Genomic DNA, 18,569 nt, shown 5'->3' with positions numbered 1-18,569 from the left:
AACTGCAGACAGTGCACGTAAAAAACCAAGTACACTTAGTGGAAAAAAATCAAAAAAAAAAAAAAAACAGACAAAATTATACGTCTCCTGTCGTCGTCCCAACAAAATATATAATTGTGTTTGGCAGTCGTTTATGTTATTATAGAAATCCACGTACGGCTTAGCGGGACGCAGGTACACGTATGCACTGTTTCGATCGGCCGGTGTTGTGCGCGAAGAGCTCCGGATACCGCGACCGTGCAACAGCCATCACCGCCGTCGTGGATATAGCGCACCAGATGACGATGACGATGATAATAATAATATTGTAGTAATAAACGCCGCCGACGCGTACATACGAAAACGGCAGCAAGAAGAGTTGTCGCTCGACCGGTCATCTCCATCCGTCATAATATACGAGCAATGTTTGTAGGTATCATCATCGACGCCGCCGCCGTCGTGATATAGTTGCGCAACACTTAGCACGCGGCCCACGCTCGGGTTATGATTTTTTTTTTTTCCATTATTATTATTTCATCCTTAAGGTCATCGGGTGGCCCCTCCTCGACGACGCTTCGGGTTATCGCACGCGCGCGTAAAATCCGACACCATCCCGCGCTCAACCTCCTCCTGCTCATCCTCCCGCCACCGACGTGAATTCGAAGGGGAAAGATATCGGCGGTGGCTATCTTTATTTTTCGTCTTTCCCCTTTTTTTTCTCTTTTCTTATTCGTGTTGCGGTTCCTATTTTCTCTCTCACACTCATCAACACACATACGCACACCATCACTCTCTCTCTCTGTGTCTGTCTCTCACTCGTTCGTCCAGACGTGCACTGTACGTATACGTTTTTAATCTAGTGCGATACCTGCACCGTTTATCCAGCCACATCGCGCCGGGGTGGGGAATTCGAGTATTTAACAGTTTAGCGACAGCCAACAGACAATTGTGTGCGCTCTCAAGTCCGTCCGACAACAGTTCGCTTTACTCAAGACAACCAACAACACCAACAAAACCCAAAAACTCACCATGTTCCACACCGTGAGTATTATACTATATTATATTTATTTTTTACACATCATAAAGTATCTGCTTAGTTCGAAACCCGCAGTTAAGACACGAAAAACATCGTTATTTTTTTTTTGTCTTCGTTTAAACAGTCGTTCAGTTATTTTTTTACCGCGTGATAATATATGCTTCCACGTACTTTACAAATTATTACATACAGACATGTGCCGAACGTGTGAGACCGGCGGTGGTTTCATCCGGGAACTAAGTTTTTCGCCCGTACCTCGGATTCCTATACACGGAATCATTTACGGGACATATACGCGACGCGGTTCTAACTACACACATCGGTGCAGTTGCGACGTAGAAATTGTGCGTGTAAAGAAAACGCTAAGAGCTTAAAAAAAAATAATGTGCCGTGACAATGCGTTTTTATGAGCCGCGGTGGCGATCAAAACAACAATAATAATACAAATAATAAAATTATTATATTATGCCTACGCCGAGCCGAGCTGCACGATCGCGACGGGGAAAATAGTTTCAAAACACGTAACACACACACTTCAGCGCGTCCACTCGTAATTATCGAGCAATATCCACGATTATATTTTATACACGAGTATATACCTACCGCTTTTAATACTGCGGTATAACGTTCGGTTTGAAGCGTCGACCGCGGGCTCTTTCCTACACGAAAACGGCCAACGTCAAAATTATCCTAAATCTATTTTGCATAATATTATAAATACATATGTATCTCTAAGTATCATTCAGTGTACTGATATGTTATAAGAGAACACGCAATAGATTTGTACGATAGTAGTGTTTTCCAATTCCATACAGCCCATAATATATTATATTATATACGTGTTAAATGTTTTAATTGCAATCACGATTTACGATCAATTCCACATAACGATTTTCAATAAACAATTTCAAATTCAATAAACGTTACTACCACCTTTAGACCCACGATAAGACAAAAAAAACTATATCCGCTATAATACCGAAATCATATTTTACAGGCTGCATTTGTCGTTTTGGCTTCGGCCTGCGCTGTCTTCGGCGCCCCACAAGGTGCTTACTACGCCCCGACCACCGCCAACACAACCCCCATCCCGATCATTGCCCAGACACAAGAACTCAACCTCGACGGATCTTACCAATACAGGTGAGTACATATACAGTGCACATAATAGATCAGTAAAATGGCAGTCGCAGTATACAAAACTATATTCTGTTCCTCGCCGAACGCCAATAAAACAAACAATGACATGTAATTGATGAACGTTTTATGTATACGTTTTAATTATTAAATTATCGTCGTTATCAATAATAGTTATACAATTTAATCTAACGCGCCCGTATCATCCGTATCCTATTGTTCGCAGCTACCAGACCGGAAACGGAATCTCAGCCGGCGAATCCGGATACTTGAAGAACCCAGGCACCGAAGCCGAGGGACAAGTTGCCCAAGGATACTACTTGTACACCGGCCCAGACGGCGTTGTCTACCAAGTAGAATACTACTCCGACGCTGAAAACGGTTTCGTCGCCAAGGGAGCACATTTGCCCACACCACCACCACTCCCAGAAGCGTTGGTCCGTGCCAACGAATTGGCCTACAAGAACGCCGCCGCCGATGCCGGTCAATACGACGAGAGGGGTTTCCCAATCAACGGAGCCAAACGGTACTAGATGATATATATTATGACGAAATCAACGAATTCAACAACTGCCGGACGTTTATTTGTGCAAGCATCAAATAATCGAACCTCTACCACTTCTTCCTTCCCTCGTCTTAAAAAAAGAATAAGAAAAATAAAAGAAAAAAAATTCTACAATTCGGTTCGAATTTCATCGTTTTGATGATTGGTTTTTTTTCAAATCTTCTTTTGATCAAATACCCAAAATTCGAACTCAATTGAACTTTTTTTTTTCCTTTTCTTTCCTTTTCCTTTTTTTTTTTTATCTTTCCCGACGAACGCTATAAAGAAATGTCTCTCATAGTTGACGTTTCTGTCGTCACTTCTTTATGTGTGTACTCGTTTGGTACATGTAGGCACGGTGTATATCGACCTATGTATATCCAAGCGAACATATTATTTTTGTTTACCATGTGTAATATGTATGTCATTATGTAGAGTTTAAGTTTGAAAATAAAAACAATTTGTATAACAAATGGGACTTTCAAATTTATTTGTTAAAATCTTAACCTTATTATTATTGTGTATAACACACAACGTATTCTATAATAATAATATTTCAAAACATAAAACGACAAAATAATAAAAAAAAAAAGTCAAATCAGGAAAAAAATCTGCCAACGATTACAAGACCATCTTCTAAAGTAATAGTTTATAACATAATCCTTGGCAGTGCTCTTTAGATTCTCAATCCAAAACCAGAAAAACCGGGCGATTCACAATCGCAGACATAATAATATAATGGCTGAATAAGTGTGTAATTCACTTAACTCATGGGAACTATCCAAGAATTGACACATTTTTCCATAATCAAAACTGGTTTTCGGTGTTATACTAGAAATGTTAAAAAACTTTACTAATCGAAAAACACATTATTTAATAGTAGATTTCATAATAAATTACATCAGCCAAAAAATAAAAGATGCTTTAATGACGATACCGATTTCACTTGAAGTTTACCTTGGATACAAATTTTATGGTTGCAAAATAAGTATCGCTCAAACAAAGGAACCATTAGTTATTTTTATAATTTTAACACATTAAAATAAATTTTATTATATTATCTACCTACCTACATACTGGTACCTGTAAATAGTTCAAAAGTTTTAATAGTCACGAAAAAACATTATAAATAATACATAATATTATATTTAGGCATATAGAAATTTGATTTGAAACGAAATTTAAATAATTTTACCATAGATAAATCAAATGAATAACAGTAAATAATATTTAAGACTTATGAAGACAATATAATTTGGCTTGTGCATATCTATTTTTATTTAAATAATTGAAAATATGCACAGTAGATTATAGATAAAATAAACTTATGAAAATACAATTAAGGACTCGGTACTACATTTATATTGAGGTAGATTTAAAACAGATATTAGTATATAAGATCTAACAAAAGGATTAATAGCAGTTTTAAGTGTGCGTAACAATTAACAATATATTACAAATACAATTAAACAAGTAACTAAGTAAGGTATTTTATAGCAATATAGACAATATAGTAATAAAATCATAAAGTTTCATATTTTTATAACTTAATTATGTAACGCCGTAACCCGATTTAAGATAAAATAATGTACGTATAAACTGCAAATGGATAATGGTATGCCTACCTATTTATAGTTATGACTATTAGCATCTACATTATAACTTATAAGATTCAAAATACAACTTTTAAGTCTATAGAATTCTACATTTTCTATCTGTAATATTGATTACAATAACTTGTGAATATTTGTCTCAATGATCTTTATTGCTATATAGTAGAAATTTAGTTCGAATTTTAAAAAATGTTTCGAAATTATTATGTTTTTCGTGTAAATATTATGATAACGTTAGGTATATATTAATAAGCTATGTGTGGTATTTAGCGACATATAAATTATTAAAATAAATATTATAATTAGATATTACATAATGTCATAATAAATAAAAATTATCTGTATAAAATATAATATTAGAATATATTAATCAAATCTAAATGTATTCCAAACAATATACAAAAACATATTTACATTATTTTCGAACTTGTATAAGCTACACATAGTCAATATAGTTGAATTAATGGCAAACTGATATTATTAATCATTAGTTGTTACATAATAATATTGTGTAAAAAAAATATTTACAAGGTTCATGCCATATCCAAAAAAGCAAACGATTTGAACTTTACAATAATTATAAAATGTACGGTTAATTTGCCTATCTAAAACGCCTGATCGAAATCAATGTTTTCAAACCATAAAAGTCGAGCTCATAAAAAATAAAAACAAAAAATAAATTTGATTTTTCATTGAACGTTTTATTTCATCAAAAAATTAATATTCAATAGCAACCAAATTCTTAAAATATAAAAAGAATAAAATATAAATGAAAACGTAAGCCTAATATATATTATGGACTATGGCATTGGTCACCACCTAATAGCGGTCCGCGAACAAATTTTATCCGACCCGCAGACAAAGAATAAATAACACATACTACGACATTAAAATATGTGTTATTGTTATAAATTATTATTTTTTGTTAAATATTATTAGTTTTTAAATTATATAAATATATACTTAGAATTTTGATGGCCCGCAAAAAAATTTCAGATTCCTAATGTGGCCCTTCAAAAATATTAATTGGTGACCCCTGAACTATGGTAGATATAAACTGTTTACAATGTGAGAAAATATTATATTCTAGGAAGCTAAATGTGGGCAACCTACTACAATCTACGTTAAATAGCTATAACTTTTTAAGTCGACGGCTGATTTCCACTGTTGATACGCATCAAATCAGCACCCTGTATTTTCCAAACATACAAGATGGTATAAAAGAAAAAACGTCTACTCCCATAAAATGTCAATATTCTTTACGTACCAACCTATATTATACATTTATATACGTATGACATAATAAATTAATAACTATAAACCCGTAGAAACGGACAATGAAAATCGAGTCGCATTACATCGTTCGGCAAATAATGTGTATTTTAAATAATATATGTATTATACTCTTTTTTTCATCGATCCATGCCAGTTAATTATAATGGATTTAAAAAAAAAATTTTTTTATACATCTTCTTTTCTATATATCTACCGGCCAAGGTCGCCGACTGCAAGTCTGTGCCAAGTGTGCGAGTATATAGGTACTTACATACTTAAACATGCGACGGTTAGATTAGGTGGTTATAATAGGGCGCGGAGTGTGTGGAATTCATTGGCATCGTTATTCGGACATAGCAGCCATTGCGGGAAACCGGTTGCGTCCTTATAACATTATTTGTGTGAGCTTGTGAGCCATGGCTAAGAAATAAAATAAAATGCGATATTAAACGGCTCAAGACAATAAAATGGCAATAGTTAAAATATATACCTACATGTAACACGTGTGCGCGTCACATAGGTAGGTAGGTACATCGTATATATTGTGTCTACCATTTGTCATAGAGTCAATAGTTAATACGCCCAGAATGAGTTTTTTTTAAGTATTATAAACAACTTCAGTCTGGTAGAAACAATTATATTTTAATTGTTTTTGTAACTATTAATTTTTGAAATTTTTAACCTGGTGTTGCATTTTTATGGTGCGTCGACGGTACTCACTAGTCAGAATAATTTATGATATGAAAATAATTTCCAATTTGACGTATTATGTTAGCAAACCATTAGATAGATAGTTAAATTAATTTCTAAAAATAAAAAATAAATCGTTTTTTTGTTTTGTTAAAAAAAAAAATGTATCACTATTATCAAGAAAAACATTTAAAAATGTGTATTAGATACATATAATATACAATATTATTATTACCTAAAATAAATAATTGCTAATTCATTTTGGTTCATTAGTTAAATTAAAAAAAAGTTAGTCAGAGTTCATATTACTATTATAGTAATATACATATTAGGTACTTCGTACCTAATCAAATATTAACAATCCTTGCTATAATTAATATCAAGGATGACTTCCCAATTTAACCATAAATAGGTTGATGAGATATTTTTCATTAATCAGTCAAGGAAATTAGAGGACACCAACCAATTTCTAAACAAACTAGATCAAGCCATTTTCATAAACCGTAAAGCTTTGTATAGTATACTGACACATGACTAATTTAACTTTTTAATACTTAAAGGAAATTAAAACATGTATACTAAATTATATATATAATTTAAAAATTAATATCTCCCTCTCAAATTTCAACAAAATCGGCAACAAATTCCTAATAACAACACCATATATCCAGTTCCATTCCCTGATGGTAGATGGTTAACTATAAAACATCATGGTTTTGACCCATTGTGGTTTATATAGTAGGTATGTCAAAAGAACACTGTACTATATTGAGTACCTATTATACTTCATAGATTTGTACACAATTAATGTGAATATGACTAGTTTAAACTTTTAAAGTTTGTCTGTCCATTGCAATGAATAGAACAATTATTTCTATAAATAATAATAATAATAATAATTTATTTAAAAAACCCACAATTAATGCTTTTTATTGTAATCTTATAATCATAATGTTTTTAAATTGAATGGTTAATTAAATTAATATATTTTTAAATAAACATAAATTATTCAACTCTTGTTTTTGTATTATAAATCATAACATTGTTTAAAAAAAAAGTTATAAATAGAAATTTAAAAACTTGTTACATTGAATGGACATATTATTTTATATTCTAAAGTGACATTTGTTTCATTTTAGTATAAAATATATTATCTATCTCGAGTTTGACATGTTGTTTAATAGTTATATCTTTAATGTTTTTAAGCCTTTGTATAACATACTCTCCATATAGCTGATCTTCATCAAGTTTACCATTTTTTTTGTATTCAAAATTCTGTTAAAATTAAAAATTGTATAATATTAATTAATAATTAGTATCAAAATTTAATTTTGGTATGGTGTAATATTGGTATGAAACTCATAAACACAGTTTAAATGGAAAATTCTTCAAAATCCTTCACTAATTTTTTAAAAAAATTGTCCCATTAAACAGATTCACCTATAGTTTCAGACTGTGCCATACACTAATAATTTATAATGACATAATTTGCTACGTAATCCATTATTCAAATTTGGGTTTAATCAGTCTCAACTATGTCTTCTCCAATATATTAATCAACAATCCTGTTCTTTCGACTATTAACTCATCTTCAAAACAAATTATATTTCTAAGTTCCAACTTATCCTATACTAATCCTCATTCATTTAATAATGTCTTTCTTAAACCTTTAAAATATAAATAGTACAAGCTTTATATTTAATTCATCTTTTTGTTTTTGTTTGAGGGTTGAAATAGAATTTTTGTTTATACTTCTTTAGTAAAATAAAAAATATAATTATTTACCAAATCATCAGTCAACACGTTTACAAGATCAATTTTTTCAGGCATCTCCTTCTCGAGTACATTTTCTTGACACGGAATAGTTATCAATGTGTTTAACTGATTATTTGATGTTGCGATTTTTTTATGAATCAGTTTTGTTGCCTTAAATAATAAAATTATGCACATAATTAATAGTACAACAACAAATAATAAGTGAATAAATAAAATTAATACATTTGAGATATTTGCCTCATCCTGTTCTTGTTCATATATACTCTCAGATTTATCAAATAACAATATACCATCCTCCATAATCATTGGATTATCCTTATTTATACTCGATTCTTTCAATAAAGAACAATCATTGTTTTTGCTATTATCTTTAGATTCTATAACAAATATAAATCAAAATTAACTAGTTCCAAAAAAATTTATCTTTTAAAAATTGTTAACCAGTCTTAGTTATAGTAAATTATGCCATTAGTTATATCATTTTGGTCTTATCAATCATAATGGCTCAATATAAATTTAGAATTTTATTTTATTTAAATTTTCAATTATATTAGACAAATCAATATAATGAATTATGATTATGTTTATAAAACATAATAAAAAAATATTATCAAATAATAATTTAAGACAATCAAGTATTATTAATAAGATAAATTGTGTTGATTAATACTTAAAATGAATATATCATGCGCTCATATTATTCTATAAATAATTTTGGAAATAAACTTCTAATCATATTAAATAAATTATAATCATTTGTTAAAAAGTTTATCAGCTCTTAAATACTTAAAAAAGAAAATTAGTTTGAATAGAAAATATTAATTAAGTGCAGTTGTTCATTGATCATAGTATGACTAACAGGCTAATTTGAGTAATTCACACTTTACTATATGTCAGCACCAATTAGACAAATAGGAAAATAACTCATGTCAACTAAACTTTAAATTAAATTAGACTACATTAGTACAGCGTTTCCTAACACCTGTTTTGAATGTATATGGATTTTTATTTTTTATTTACCAGAAAGACACAAACGTTGATTCCAATCATAATAAATTTAAATTTTAAAAACAAATGTATAAAAAATGTAGTGTTATTTTAAACAATGCTTATTATCTAACAATATAGACAATTAAAGTTAATAAAATATAAGAAACTTCTTGACTAATATTATTATTTCTTTTTTTGTATTATTACCTTCAAAACTGTTTAACTCAATTTTTTCTTTTTGTTCTAGGTTTATAGAAGTTATAACTGATGAACCACTTTCAACCAATTTTATTAATGAAGTTTTATCCTTTAATACTTCTCCTGGTTGTAATAATTGCAACAAGTTCAAAGAAATACTGTGTTCTAATGTATGGTTGTGTTCCTGGTAATTTTCACCAACAAACATAGAGCACGTAGAACAGTAAGTTATTGATGTATCTACAGAATGCTCTGATTGATTGTGTTTATCCCAGACATACTTTTCTACAGTTATAAAATCACATACATCACAATAGTATGACAAAGTTTTCATGATAAGATCTTCATGTTGTCTCAATTTTTTCAATAAATTAATTTTATGTTTGAAATAATTTCTGTATTGTGGTCGGTGTTTACTGTGATTTGATAACTTCATATTTTCATTAGATTTGTCACAGGTTTTTTGTACATCATCATTCAATTTTTCAAGGAAATTATTGTTTAGAAGAGGCTTCTGAAAAGTAAATAAATGTGATACCTTTATTTCAATTAATTAAATTAATTTCCACGCTTGACCAAAAATATTAAAACTATTACTATACTCTGTCTAGCAAGAGAACATATTGTAACTCAACAAAAATCGGTTCTACACATTCTCATACAACACATTGCCATCAATACCTAGTTCTATTACGACAGGAAATTGCATAGAGATGCTCAGAATCAGCATGTTTGCCAAAGTTTACTAAATACATTAACACTTATAACCAATTTAAATGCACCTATGTAGGTAGTAGGTAATAAAATGTAATAATGTAACAAAATAATTCAATCAGAAAGATATGATTAAAATTGAAATTTCAATACATTTTATAAAAAATAAAGTTAAGCGTTGATTTTTAAAATATAATAAGAATATGGTAATTCTCTTCGTTTAAAAATATACACTAAACACAATTTATAAAATTATATTAATACCTTAACTGTTTGTCCATTGCCCAAGAATGTTGTTTCATCAATACTAAGATTTTTTTGACCTAAAATCAAACATTATAGATCTATATTTTCCAACTTAATTTAAATAATAATTTCTAAATTATAAATTATTACACCACTAGCAAATAATGTTCATTGTATTTATTATGTAATTCTTTAAATAGTGAACACTTATATCTCAAAAAATATTAACCTTTTTTAAACTTTATCTTCATTTTAAATATTCACTTACTTTAACTAATTAATAACTTGTTCCTTTTTTTGGGGTTTCAAAAAAATATTTTGCTTTTAAATAAGAAATTATTAAAATTTATTTATAATATAAAAACAATAAAAAAATTGTAAAATTAAAATAATTTTTTTAAAAATGTAGTTTTATAATAAATTCAAATCATGAAAAATGTAAAAAATTTATTTTCAAAAATGTTAATACTTTCAAGACCATAAGTGTTTACTGTTAAAATAATTAACTGTAAATAAAACTTACTTTTATTTAATTCTACATTTTGTGTGTATTCACTTTTGATATCATAATATTCTTGAGATACTGGAATATTTTGCATTATATTTGGTATTATGGTTTGTATGTTATATATACTAAAACTTTTTATTTCTGTATTTTCCTTTTTCTTCATTTTATAACTATTTTTTGTATCTTTTAATAGTTCCAATAATGTCTTTTGTTTTGAGTTTATCTTAGTTTTTGAGCATAATTCATCAAAGCACTTGATTGTCATATGCTCTACACTTAAAAAATGATAATCAATCATGTCATGGTTAGATAAAAATGTAACCCTACAAAACCTGCAATAATATTCAATAGGAATTTTTAATGTTTTGTTCGATAATTCAACATCAGTATGAATTGGTGTTTCTGTAAATTTTCTACAATGAGAACAGAAGTATAAAGGTTTTAGATTGGCTGCAAGATATCGTTTCATTACTTCGGCCATTAAAATTGAAATACTAGAAACATCACCATTAAATGAATGTGTGTCCATATTATGTTTAATTAAAGTCTTTTGGGGTCCATACAATAATAGTTTACATTTTCTATATTGACAAACGTATGAATACAGATTTTCAATTTTGTGACAATTTGTCATATGAGATAATGACATAATATGACATTTCCAATTATTAAATTCGTGTGTTTTAAAAAAACACACAAGACACTCAAATTTATTTATTTTTTTATACTGATTTGAATTACATTTTGAGTCTATCTTATCAAACTGCTCAACTTTTTCCAATAATTTACTAATATCATTGTATAAATCTATTTGAACAATTGTGTTACATATAAAACAATCTTCACAATTAGACATATTCAGTGATTGACTTGGGAATTCATCAATTTTTCATAACTTTCTTAACACATAACAATGTGGCTGTGTTTATAGATGTATATAATAAAAAGATTCCCAATAAAAGTACTTAATTGATACTTGACTTTATCTTGAAAATGATGAAAATATACCAACTTGTGCAGAAGTTTAATTTTTACCATGTAGATAAATACAGGTAACAAGTGAATAAAAATTGTCTAGTAGTTATGTTTTCAATACTTCACATGTTCATAAGTAATGTCAATGAAATAACATTAAAAGACGGCATCACACCAGCAATATAACCAAGGATTATAACAACTGCTTTCCAAAGCTTTGTGGCTATAATAAACATCCTACAAATTAAAATTTAAATTATTAAAATGGAAATGTTGATATTGAATAATTAGTCAAGATATGCTAATTAAAATATATGATTAATAATACATTATTATTATTATCTATACTTTTAAATATATAATAACTCTAAATTTATTTAACTTGGCAATGGAGAAAGTTAAAATTACTGTACCAGTTTGTCGGGATATTTAATTACTAGGCAACGAGATATTACTTGCTTATATAGAGGATAATATCATGGTAGTTGGTAAGTCACATACGGAAATTATTAGTAGAATAACAAACTTTATCAAGGCCAGAATTCTTTTTTTTTTGGGGGGGGAGAGGGGTTGTAATAAAATGTAACTAGTGAAGACTTTCACACTCTCTGAAATGTACTCATAAATTGTTTAAATTATAATATACGTTTAACTTCTAAATATTTATTTAAAATAATTTTTTTTCTTTTTTACAAATATATTTAAAATATAAATAATAATAGTATTGTTAACAATAATATAAATTACATAATATGATGGTGTAGTGTAAATATTATCTACATGAGTAAAATAATACAACACTGTATGCACTATTTAAGATAAAGTGTAGCTTAAACCATAGTAATGTGTAAATATAGCATAACAGAATAGTGAATACATTTTACCACGACCAAATGATTGTATTCCTATATTATAAACATTATTATATTTTTGATATAAATATGGTCGAAGGGAGGTGGTTTCACACCAAAAACACCCCTGGCTATGCCACTCACTGATCACAACACCTAAGTATATAAATGGAAAATTAACCATAGGGTCATATACAGAAGAACTAGAAACATACCAGACCTAATACATAATAGTCGACAATTACAATTTTCACACTGTAACTGACTAAATATTTAGAAATTAATATAAATACAAAAAATACGCATACTGAGATAAAGCTAAACATTTTATTTTAACTAATTAAGTATATTTTACACTAGGGAAATTATAAGTTTAAATTATTATCTTATAAAAATGCAATCAATATTGTACTCTAGTTATCTTCGACCATTTCTATCATACAATTGCAAAACGTGGTCAGTTATGAAAGGCAATAAAGAAAAATTGATAATAGTAAAAAGAAAAATACTATGCTGTTTTGAATACTATCTATGGACTATGATCATTGATAAAATAATAGAAAATTTAGAATACACAATGAGAAACAATAGAGAAGTTTACCAAATATATATAAATACAAAATATAAATCAACATTCTGACAAAATATAGCTTTTCCAATTCATCCAATAACACTATAAGCTATCAGATAGTAAAACCTGTGGAGCGTGATATTTTTTTTTCAAATTTCAAATTCAATAATGAAGATAAATCACTATTCACTTCATAATTTGAATTAAGAATAACCGTTAAATATGGCCCTAACACTTCTAAATTCTAAACAAAGGTAGGTAATAAGATTATCATTATTTTATACAATAATAATTATAATCTATAAAAATTAGCCATTTACTATTTCATTGTAATAACACAAAATATCAAATACTTATAATAATACCAACATCAAAACAAAGAGACAAAATTAAAATGTAGTTATAAAAGTCTAAAAATTAGTATTCACTGCATTGCAGGTTCCAGCTCATCCCCATTAAATCACAACCTACTCGTGAATAAAAATATATGACTGCCTTAAATATATAAAGACATAAATAATAAGCACAAAATAAGAATAAGATGCATAGTGTATACTAATGAACTAATGTACCATTTGTTTGTATATTACACAGAAAAAAGATTAATATTTAAATATTTATCTTTTTGCCAGTGAAACAATCAAAATGTGTATACCTAACCTAAATATATCATTTTTATTAAACATCGCTACATACATAATTTATTTTAATTTTAAGTACTATTACTACTATGTAGGTACATATTACATATGAGATTTAAACAATTGAATAATAAACAATTGACGTGTTTCAAAATTTCCAACACAAAAATAATACAACCATACTAATTATAATTTATTACATTACACTTATTTTGTTATGATTATTAATACAAATGTAATACTTACAGATGAAATCAAACGGAATATAATTTTCGGGAAAAAATAAAAATTAACATTATCAATAAATATCTGTTACTTCTTGTTGACAACAAGTTGTTTGGTCTTATTAGTCTTTGATGTTAATTGTTAATGTCTACCGGACTGATGACTGAAGAATGGTAACCATGCGAAATACACAATTTGCCATAAACGATAGCGTGATTGACTAAAACAGTAATAAAACGTAATAAAAACAAAATACTTTAACGAGCTTTGAGCACACAAAAATGACCGACTAAAAGTCGACTAGAATTAATATCACTCTTATAAAACAACCAATGGCAATATTGGACATTGGTATTTACTATTTTGTGAAGAAACTACCGTGTGTCGTGTAATTGAGTACGACGGTTAACTCCAACAGTCCCAATCACAAACATGATTTAAGATATTATCTTTAAGAGGATGTCAGCGCAAAATAATGATATGATCACAAGTCACTTATTAAATGTGCTATTTTTAGATTTAGTTAATTGGGAATAGCCAGTGGTGTATTTGATCTATTCCGTGGTATTGCTAAAAATATTCATGGGTCGACATATGCCTTCTTGACGCGGCTGCCAGTTAGGAAGTCTTAGGTTAGGTTAAACCTAATCTTTAAGTGTCTATATTGTCAATAATATAATCTAATCATTTAAGTTAAAAAAATTGTTGGTATTCGTTTAGTATGTGACCTACCGAACGCGTGACCCGCCGTATAGGATATTCGTTTTGTATGCGTATATAAATAATTAAAAAGCAGTCATATTAAAAATCATAAAATAATTAAGTTATTTTATTATTACATGTAGATTACGTATTACATTCAATATCAGTCATTAAAATATCAGTGTAAAAAAATGTCATAAAATTATTTTTGGCAATACACTTTTTGTATATCACTTAAAAAATTAAAAAAATTGTATCTTGCCTGTTAATAGATCGGTACCATGTCTCAATTAAATGACGTTGCAACATTTCAGCTGATGTTCCATGCATTTTTCGTAGAATTATAGTTTTTAATACTCCCCAATTTCCCATGAACATGTGATACATCGTATAGTGCTGATTTCTGGAATTTCACCTGTAGCCATTTTTTTCCTCGTGTACCTACATTTTTGTTTCACCATGACATTTATGGCATAAATTATCAGTGGCGTAAATTAATTTCAAAGGGAATTAAAAAAATAATTTCCATTCTTATATTCCAATTAACTATACTATCAAAATCAATGCCCGTACCAACTATACATTTCAGGGGGAGTTGAACCCCTAAAACCCTCTTGTATACGCCCCTTTGTAAATTAGTTTCGTTATTTTGTGGTAATGGTTTTGGTAGGTCACTTACTAAACTCGATTTTCGATCGGTAGGTCACATACTAAACGAATTTCTAATTGTTTATCGTTTGACGCTTCACTCGAATATATACATTTTTAATATACAACATCTAATTGAAATATTGAATGAAATGCATAAAAGATGAAACCACTACTAATATAAGTAATTTATTGGTTCCTATTCATCTAGTGGAGGACCATTTAAATATAAGACTGGCTATACATAAAAAAAATGCCTAACTCAAAACATTTTGTTTAGTTTAACAAGATGTTCCCAACCAGTGTCGCGAACTTTAAATTTAGGGTGCTGTGAAATTATTTGAAATATATTTGTTAAGATAAAACGATTTCATTAAAAATATAGCGCTATTAGTAATATCACAGACTAGACTATAATATGAGTTTAATTGAATTCAGCCTTGAAGAAGAAGAATTCACTAAAATACGAAAAAATCGAACTCTTTTATAAAAATACAAAAATGTTCCATTAAATGAATTTTAGGTTCATGGTAAAAAATGCACGCTAAAATTCGCAAAAATACTCAAAAAGTATTACTGAATTTTTCGACGTAATATTTATGTGAACAAGGATTTTCGACTCTTGCAAACATAAAAACAAATAAACTATTGAAAATGGAGTTCATTGAAGAAGAAATGAGATGGTATATCATTCAACTATTTGTATAAAATAGTTGATTTGTATAACAAAACAAACCACTGGAATATTATGATATCGAGTTGTGATATTGTGTTAATTTTTTTTATTATTATGAAGGATTTATTCACGAAAATGAAACATTATTATTTATTAGTTGTATTGCCTTTTAAAAATCGTTAAATATAATAATCTAAGTATAATCTAAATTTTTCTTCAAAACTACTAATACTAATATTATAATAAGCAACAAAAAAAATTAATAAGAGCCAAGAGGCAACAATCTAATACGTAAACTTTGGAAAGATATAACTTCCAAAATAATGATCTGCAAGAATTTTTGAATTAGACTTTTGAATTAAGTACTTTAAAACATACATTTTAGAAAGAAAAAAATCAAAAAAATCGTGCAAGAACTAAACTGCATTTGTTCCATAATTTGTTTTATAAAAATCTAATGTGTGTATTATAATGTATGTACCAACATTAAGTGTTTATTCAAATAGAATTGGGGTGTCATAAATGTTGTTATTAATCATATATTCACTTTTACGAATATCTTATTTTAATATGTTAAATAAAAAAATAATTGTTTGGGTCATGGTAATAAAATATACATAATATTATAAAATATACTAGCAGTATTTATTAAATTATAGCATAATTACATTATAATAATACGAGTAATAATATGTGTACTGCTGTCTGCTCGTCGCCTGGTCATAGTCAATATTTTTATTATTGGAAAAATGTGTTCTTAGAGTTAAATTGAATGAAATATAATAGTATATAAAAAAATAAAATAAAAAAGACCACCTAAAAGTTTAAAACTAGTATAATAAGAATCAAAATATTCGATGAATTATTATAATATTACAATTACTACAACTATCAATAAATAATAATAATAGTGTTTGGAAAATAAACGGGCCCGTGTAATTGACGCAACTAAGTCTAAGATATTAGGAAGACTTTTATGATTTTCAAAAAATTAGGTGGATCGTCTGATTATTTTATTTCAATAATAACAACTACTGTAGGAGTACGGATACTTTTTTCGGTATATTAAAAATACTAAATAAGTTTTTTTTTTGTCCATTTTTAATCATTAAAAACTAAAATATTGGATGGTGACCACCACTGGTCGCTGGTTGCTGCTACATACCCGCATAATATTTATTAAATTACATATTGCAAATTTGCAAAATAATCTTTAAATATTTTTTATTTATGCAATTTACTTTTGAATAATTCTATTATAATAATATAATTCTCTACATAATATTGCATAAGAATATAAGATGCATCTCACTATCTTATACTTTAATTATTATTAAATTTTAAATAACCAATAAAATGTGAGGGAATAAAATACATTTTGGGGGTCTAAGACTCCACTAAGTTCCCTCTAGTTTCAAGCTAATAATAAGGTTAGGAGAGACATCGTCCGAATCACTGCTGCAAACCGACGAAAATTCCGAAAAAGGAAAGCCAGAAAATGATGAAGGCGGGCCGCGAGACGACGCCGAAATTGTGGTACACGAAGTCTTGCAGACTAAAGATGTGGTGAGTTTTGGCGAACTTGTCAGTTATTGTCTTGATCCGGGTGCAACACCCCTAGAAACCACCGGCGACGTTTTACCGCGATAGTGTGGCGAAGCGTCACGTGCGTTGTATTGGGCATGCATGTGTTGCATCCAGAGGTGGCACTACACGGGGAAAGCGTGGACAAATGCCCCCCAACATTTGATTTTGCCCCTCCGTTTCCTCCCCCTTATAATTTAATGTTACAAATGTGTAAGTAAATAAACAAATTGTAGATCATTATTATTTATTAATATATAAAATAGTATTAATTACTTTAAAGAGTTTTTAGACTTAAGTTATATTATTTTGAGTTTGACTGTTATATTTAAATTAAATATGCTTTTTTTGTACATTTAGAAACAAATATACAAATAAATTGTATAAACATCTATTGCTGGCTACTGCTATTGACAACTATATCTATATGTATATTGTGTTGAAATACATAATATTCGTTTCTGTCGCACAGTTTATTATTGCTACGGTATTGGCGTGTTGCTATTACGAAGAATACGTCGAATAACATATTCTGTTATTAAAGTATTAAGCATACATTTATCGTTAAACTATATATATTATACTACATTATTATGCAAAATAATATTACATCCAACGTTAGGATCCGAACGGCGTCTGCTGGGGACCGAGTAGGCAATGCTGTCGGTGTCAGTCAAACCATCCGCATGCGATCAGACCGAAAAAGTAAATAGAGATTTTTCAGGTTTGACAGCGAGAATATATGCAGCATCAATGCTAAATATTGCAGTGGCCAGTGATGTGTGGTGCCGGTGATGGAATGGAAATCCGATTGTCGTCATCGGCATCGGCACGGCTAGCCTCTGTGGGTCCGACCGAACCGGATGTGGCAAGAGGTGACTTCGTAGGTCCAACAAGGAAACCATATTGTTCGATGCCAAATATGTACATTACATTTAGTGCAACTGAAGGAACTGCATCTGAGTGCATACCTATGCAAGTATCGGCCGA

At 28.9% G+C, this 18,569-nt stretch overlaps 2 protein-coding genes across 2 annotated transcripts; one reads left to right on the top strand and one right to left on the bottom strand.

Moving 5' to 3' along the window:
* The first annotated feature begins 862 nt into the window (after window positions 1-862).
* Window positions 863-3,169, top strand: LOC113561117 (endocuticle structural glycoprotein ABD-4-like). The gene is made up of 3 exons (XM_026967345.1): window positions 863-1,020; window positions 2,013-2,158; window positions 2,379-3,169. The coding sequence occupies exons 1-3, from the start codon at window positions 1,009-1,011 to the stop codon at window positions 2,683-2,685; spliced, it is 465 nt and encodes a 154-aa protein (XP_026823146.1). The 5' UTR covers window positions 863-1,008; the 3' UTR covers window positions 2,686-3,169.
* Window positions 3,170-7,372: 4,203 nt separating this feature from the next.
* Window positions 7,373-14,395, bottom strand: LOC113559175. Its single transcript, XM_026964808.1, has 7 exons — window positions 13,991-14,395; window positions 10,722-11,918; window positions 10,217-10,275; window positions 9,248-9,752; window positions 8,273-8,427; window positions 8,060-8,200; window positions 7,373-7,549 (listed from the first exon to the last, which is right to left on the bottom strand). The coding sequence occupies exons 2-7, from the start codon at window positions 11,560-11,562 to the stop codon at window positions 7,388-7,390; spliced, it is 1,863 nt and encodes a 620-aa protein (XP_026820609.1). The 5' UTR covers window positions 11,563-11,918; window positions 13,991-14,395; the 3' UTR covers window positions 7,373-7,387.
* Between the last annotated feature and the right edge of the window lie 4,174 nt (window positions 14,396-18,569).

This window comes from Rhopalosiphum maidis, chromosome 1, assembly GCF_003676215.2.
Source record: "Rhopalosiphum maidis isolate BTI-1 chromosome 1, ASM367621v3, whole genome shotgun sequence".
Classification (NCBI taxonomy): Eukaryota; Metazoa; Arthropoda; class Insecta; order Hemiptera; family Aphididae; genus Rhopalosiphum; species Rhopalosiphum maidis.
This window is presented reverse-complemented; position numbering and strand designations above follow the sequence as displayed.

Coding starts and splice junctions, on each gene's coding strand:
- LOC113559175 (XM_026964808.1), bottom strand. CDS start 11,562: ATGTCTAATTGTGAAGATTGTTTTATATGTAACACAATTGTTCAAATA. Junction 10,276..10,721: donor AAATGTAGAATTAAATAAAA/GTAAGTTTTATT, acceptor GTTTGATTTTAG/GTCAAAAAAATCTTAGTATT. Junction 7,550..8,059: donor ACGTGTTGACTGATGATTTG/GTAAATAATTAT, acceptor TAATTTTAACAG/AATTTTGAATACAAAAAAAA.
- LOC113561117 (XM_026967345.1), top strand. Junction 2,159..2,378: donor GACGGATCTTACCAATACAG/GTGAGTACATAT, acceptor TATTGTTCGCAG/CTACCAGACCGGAAACGGAA.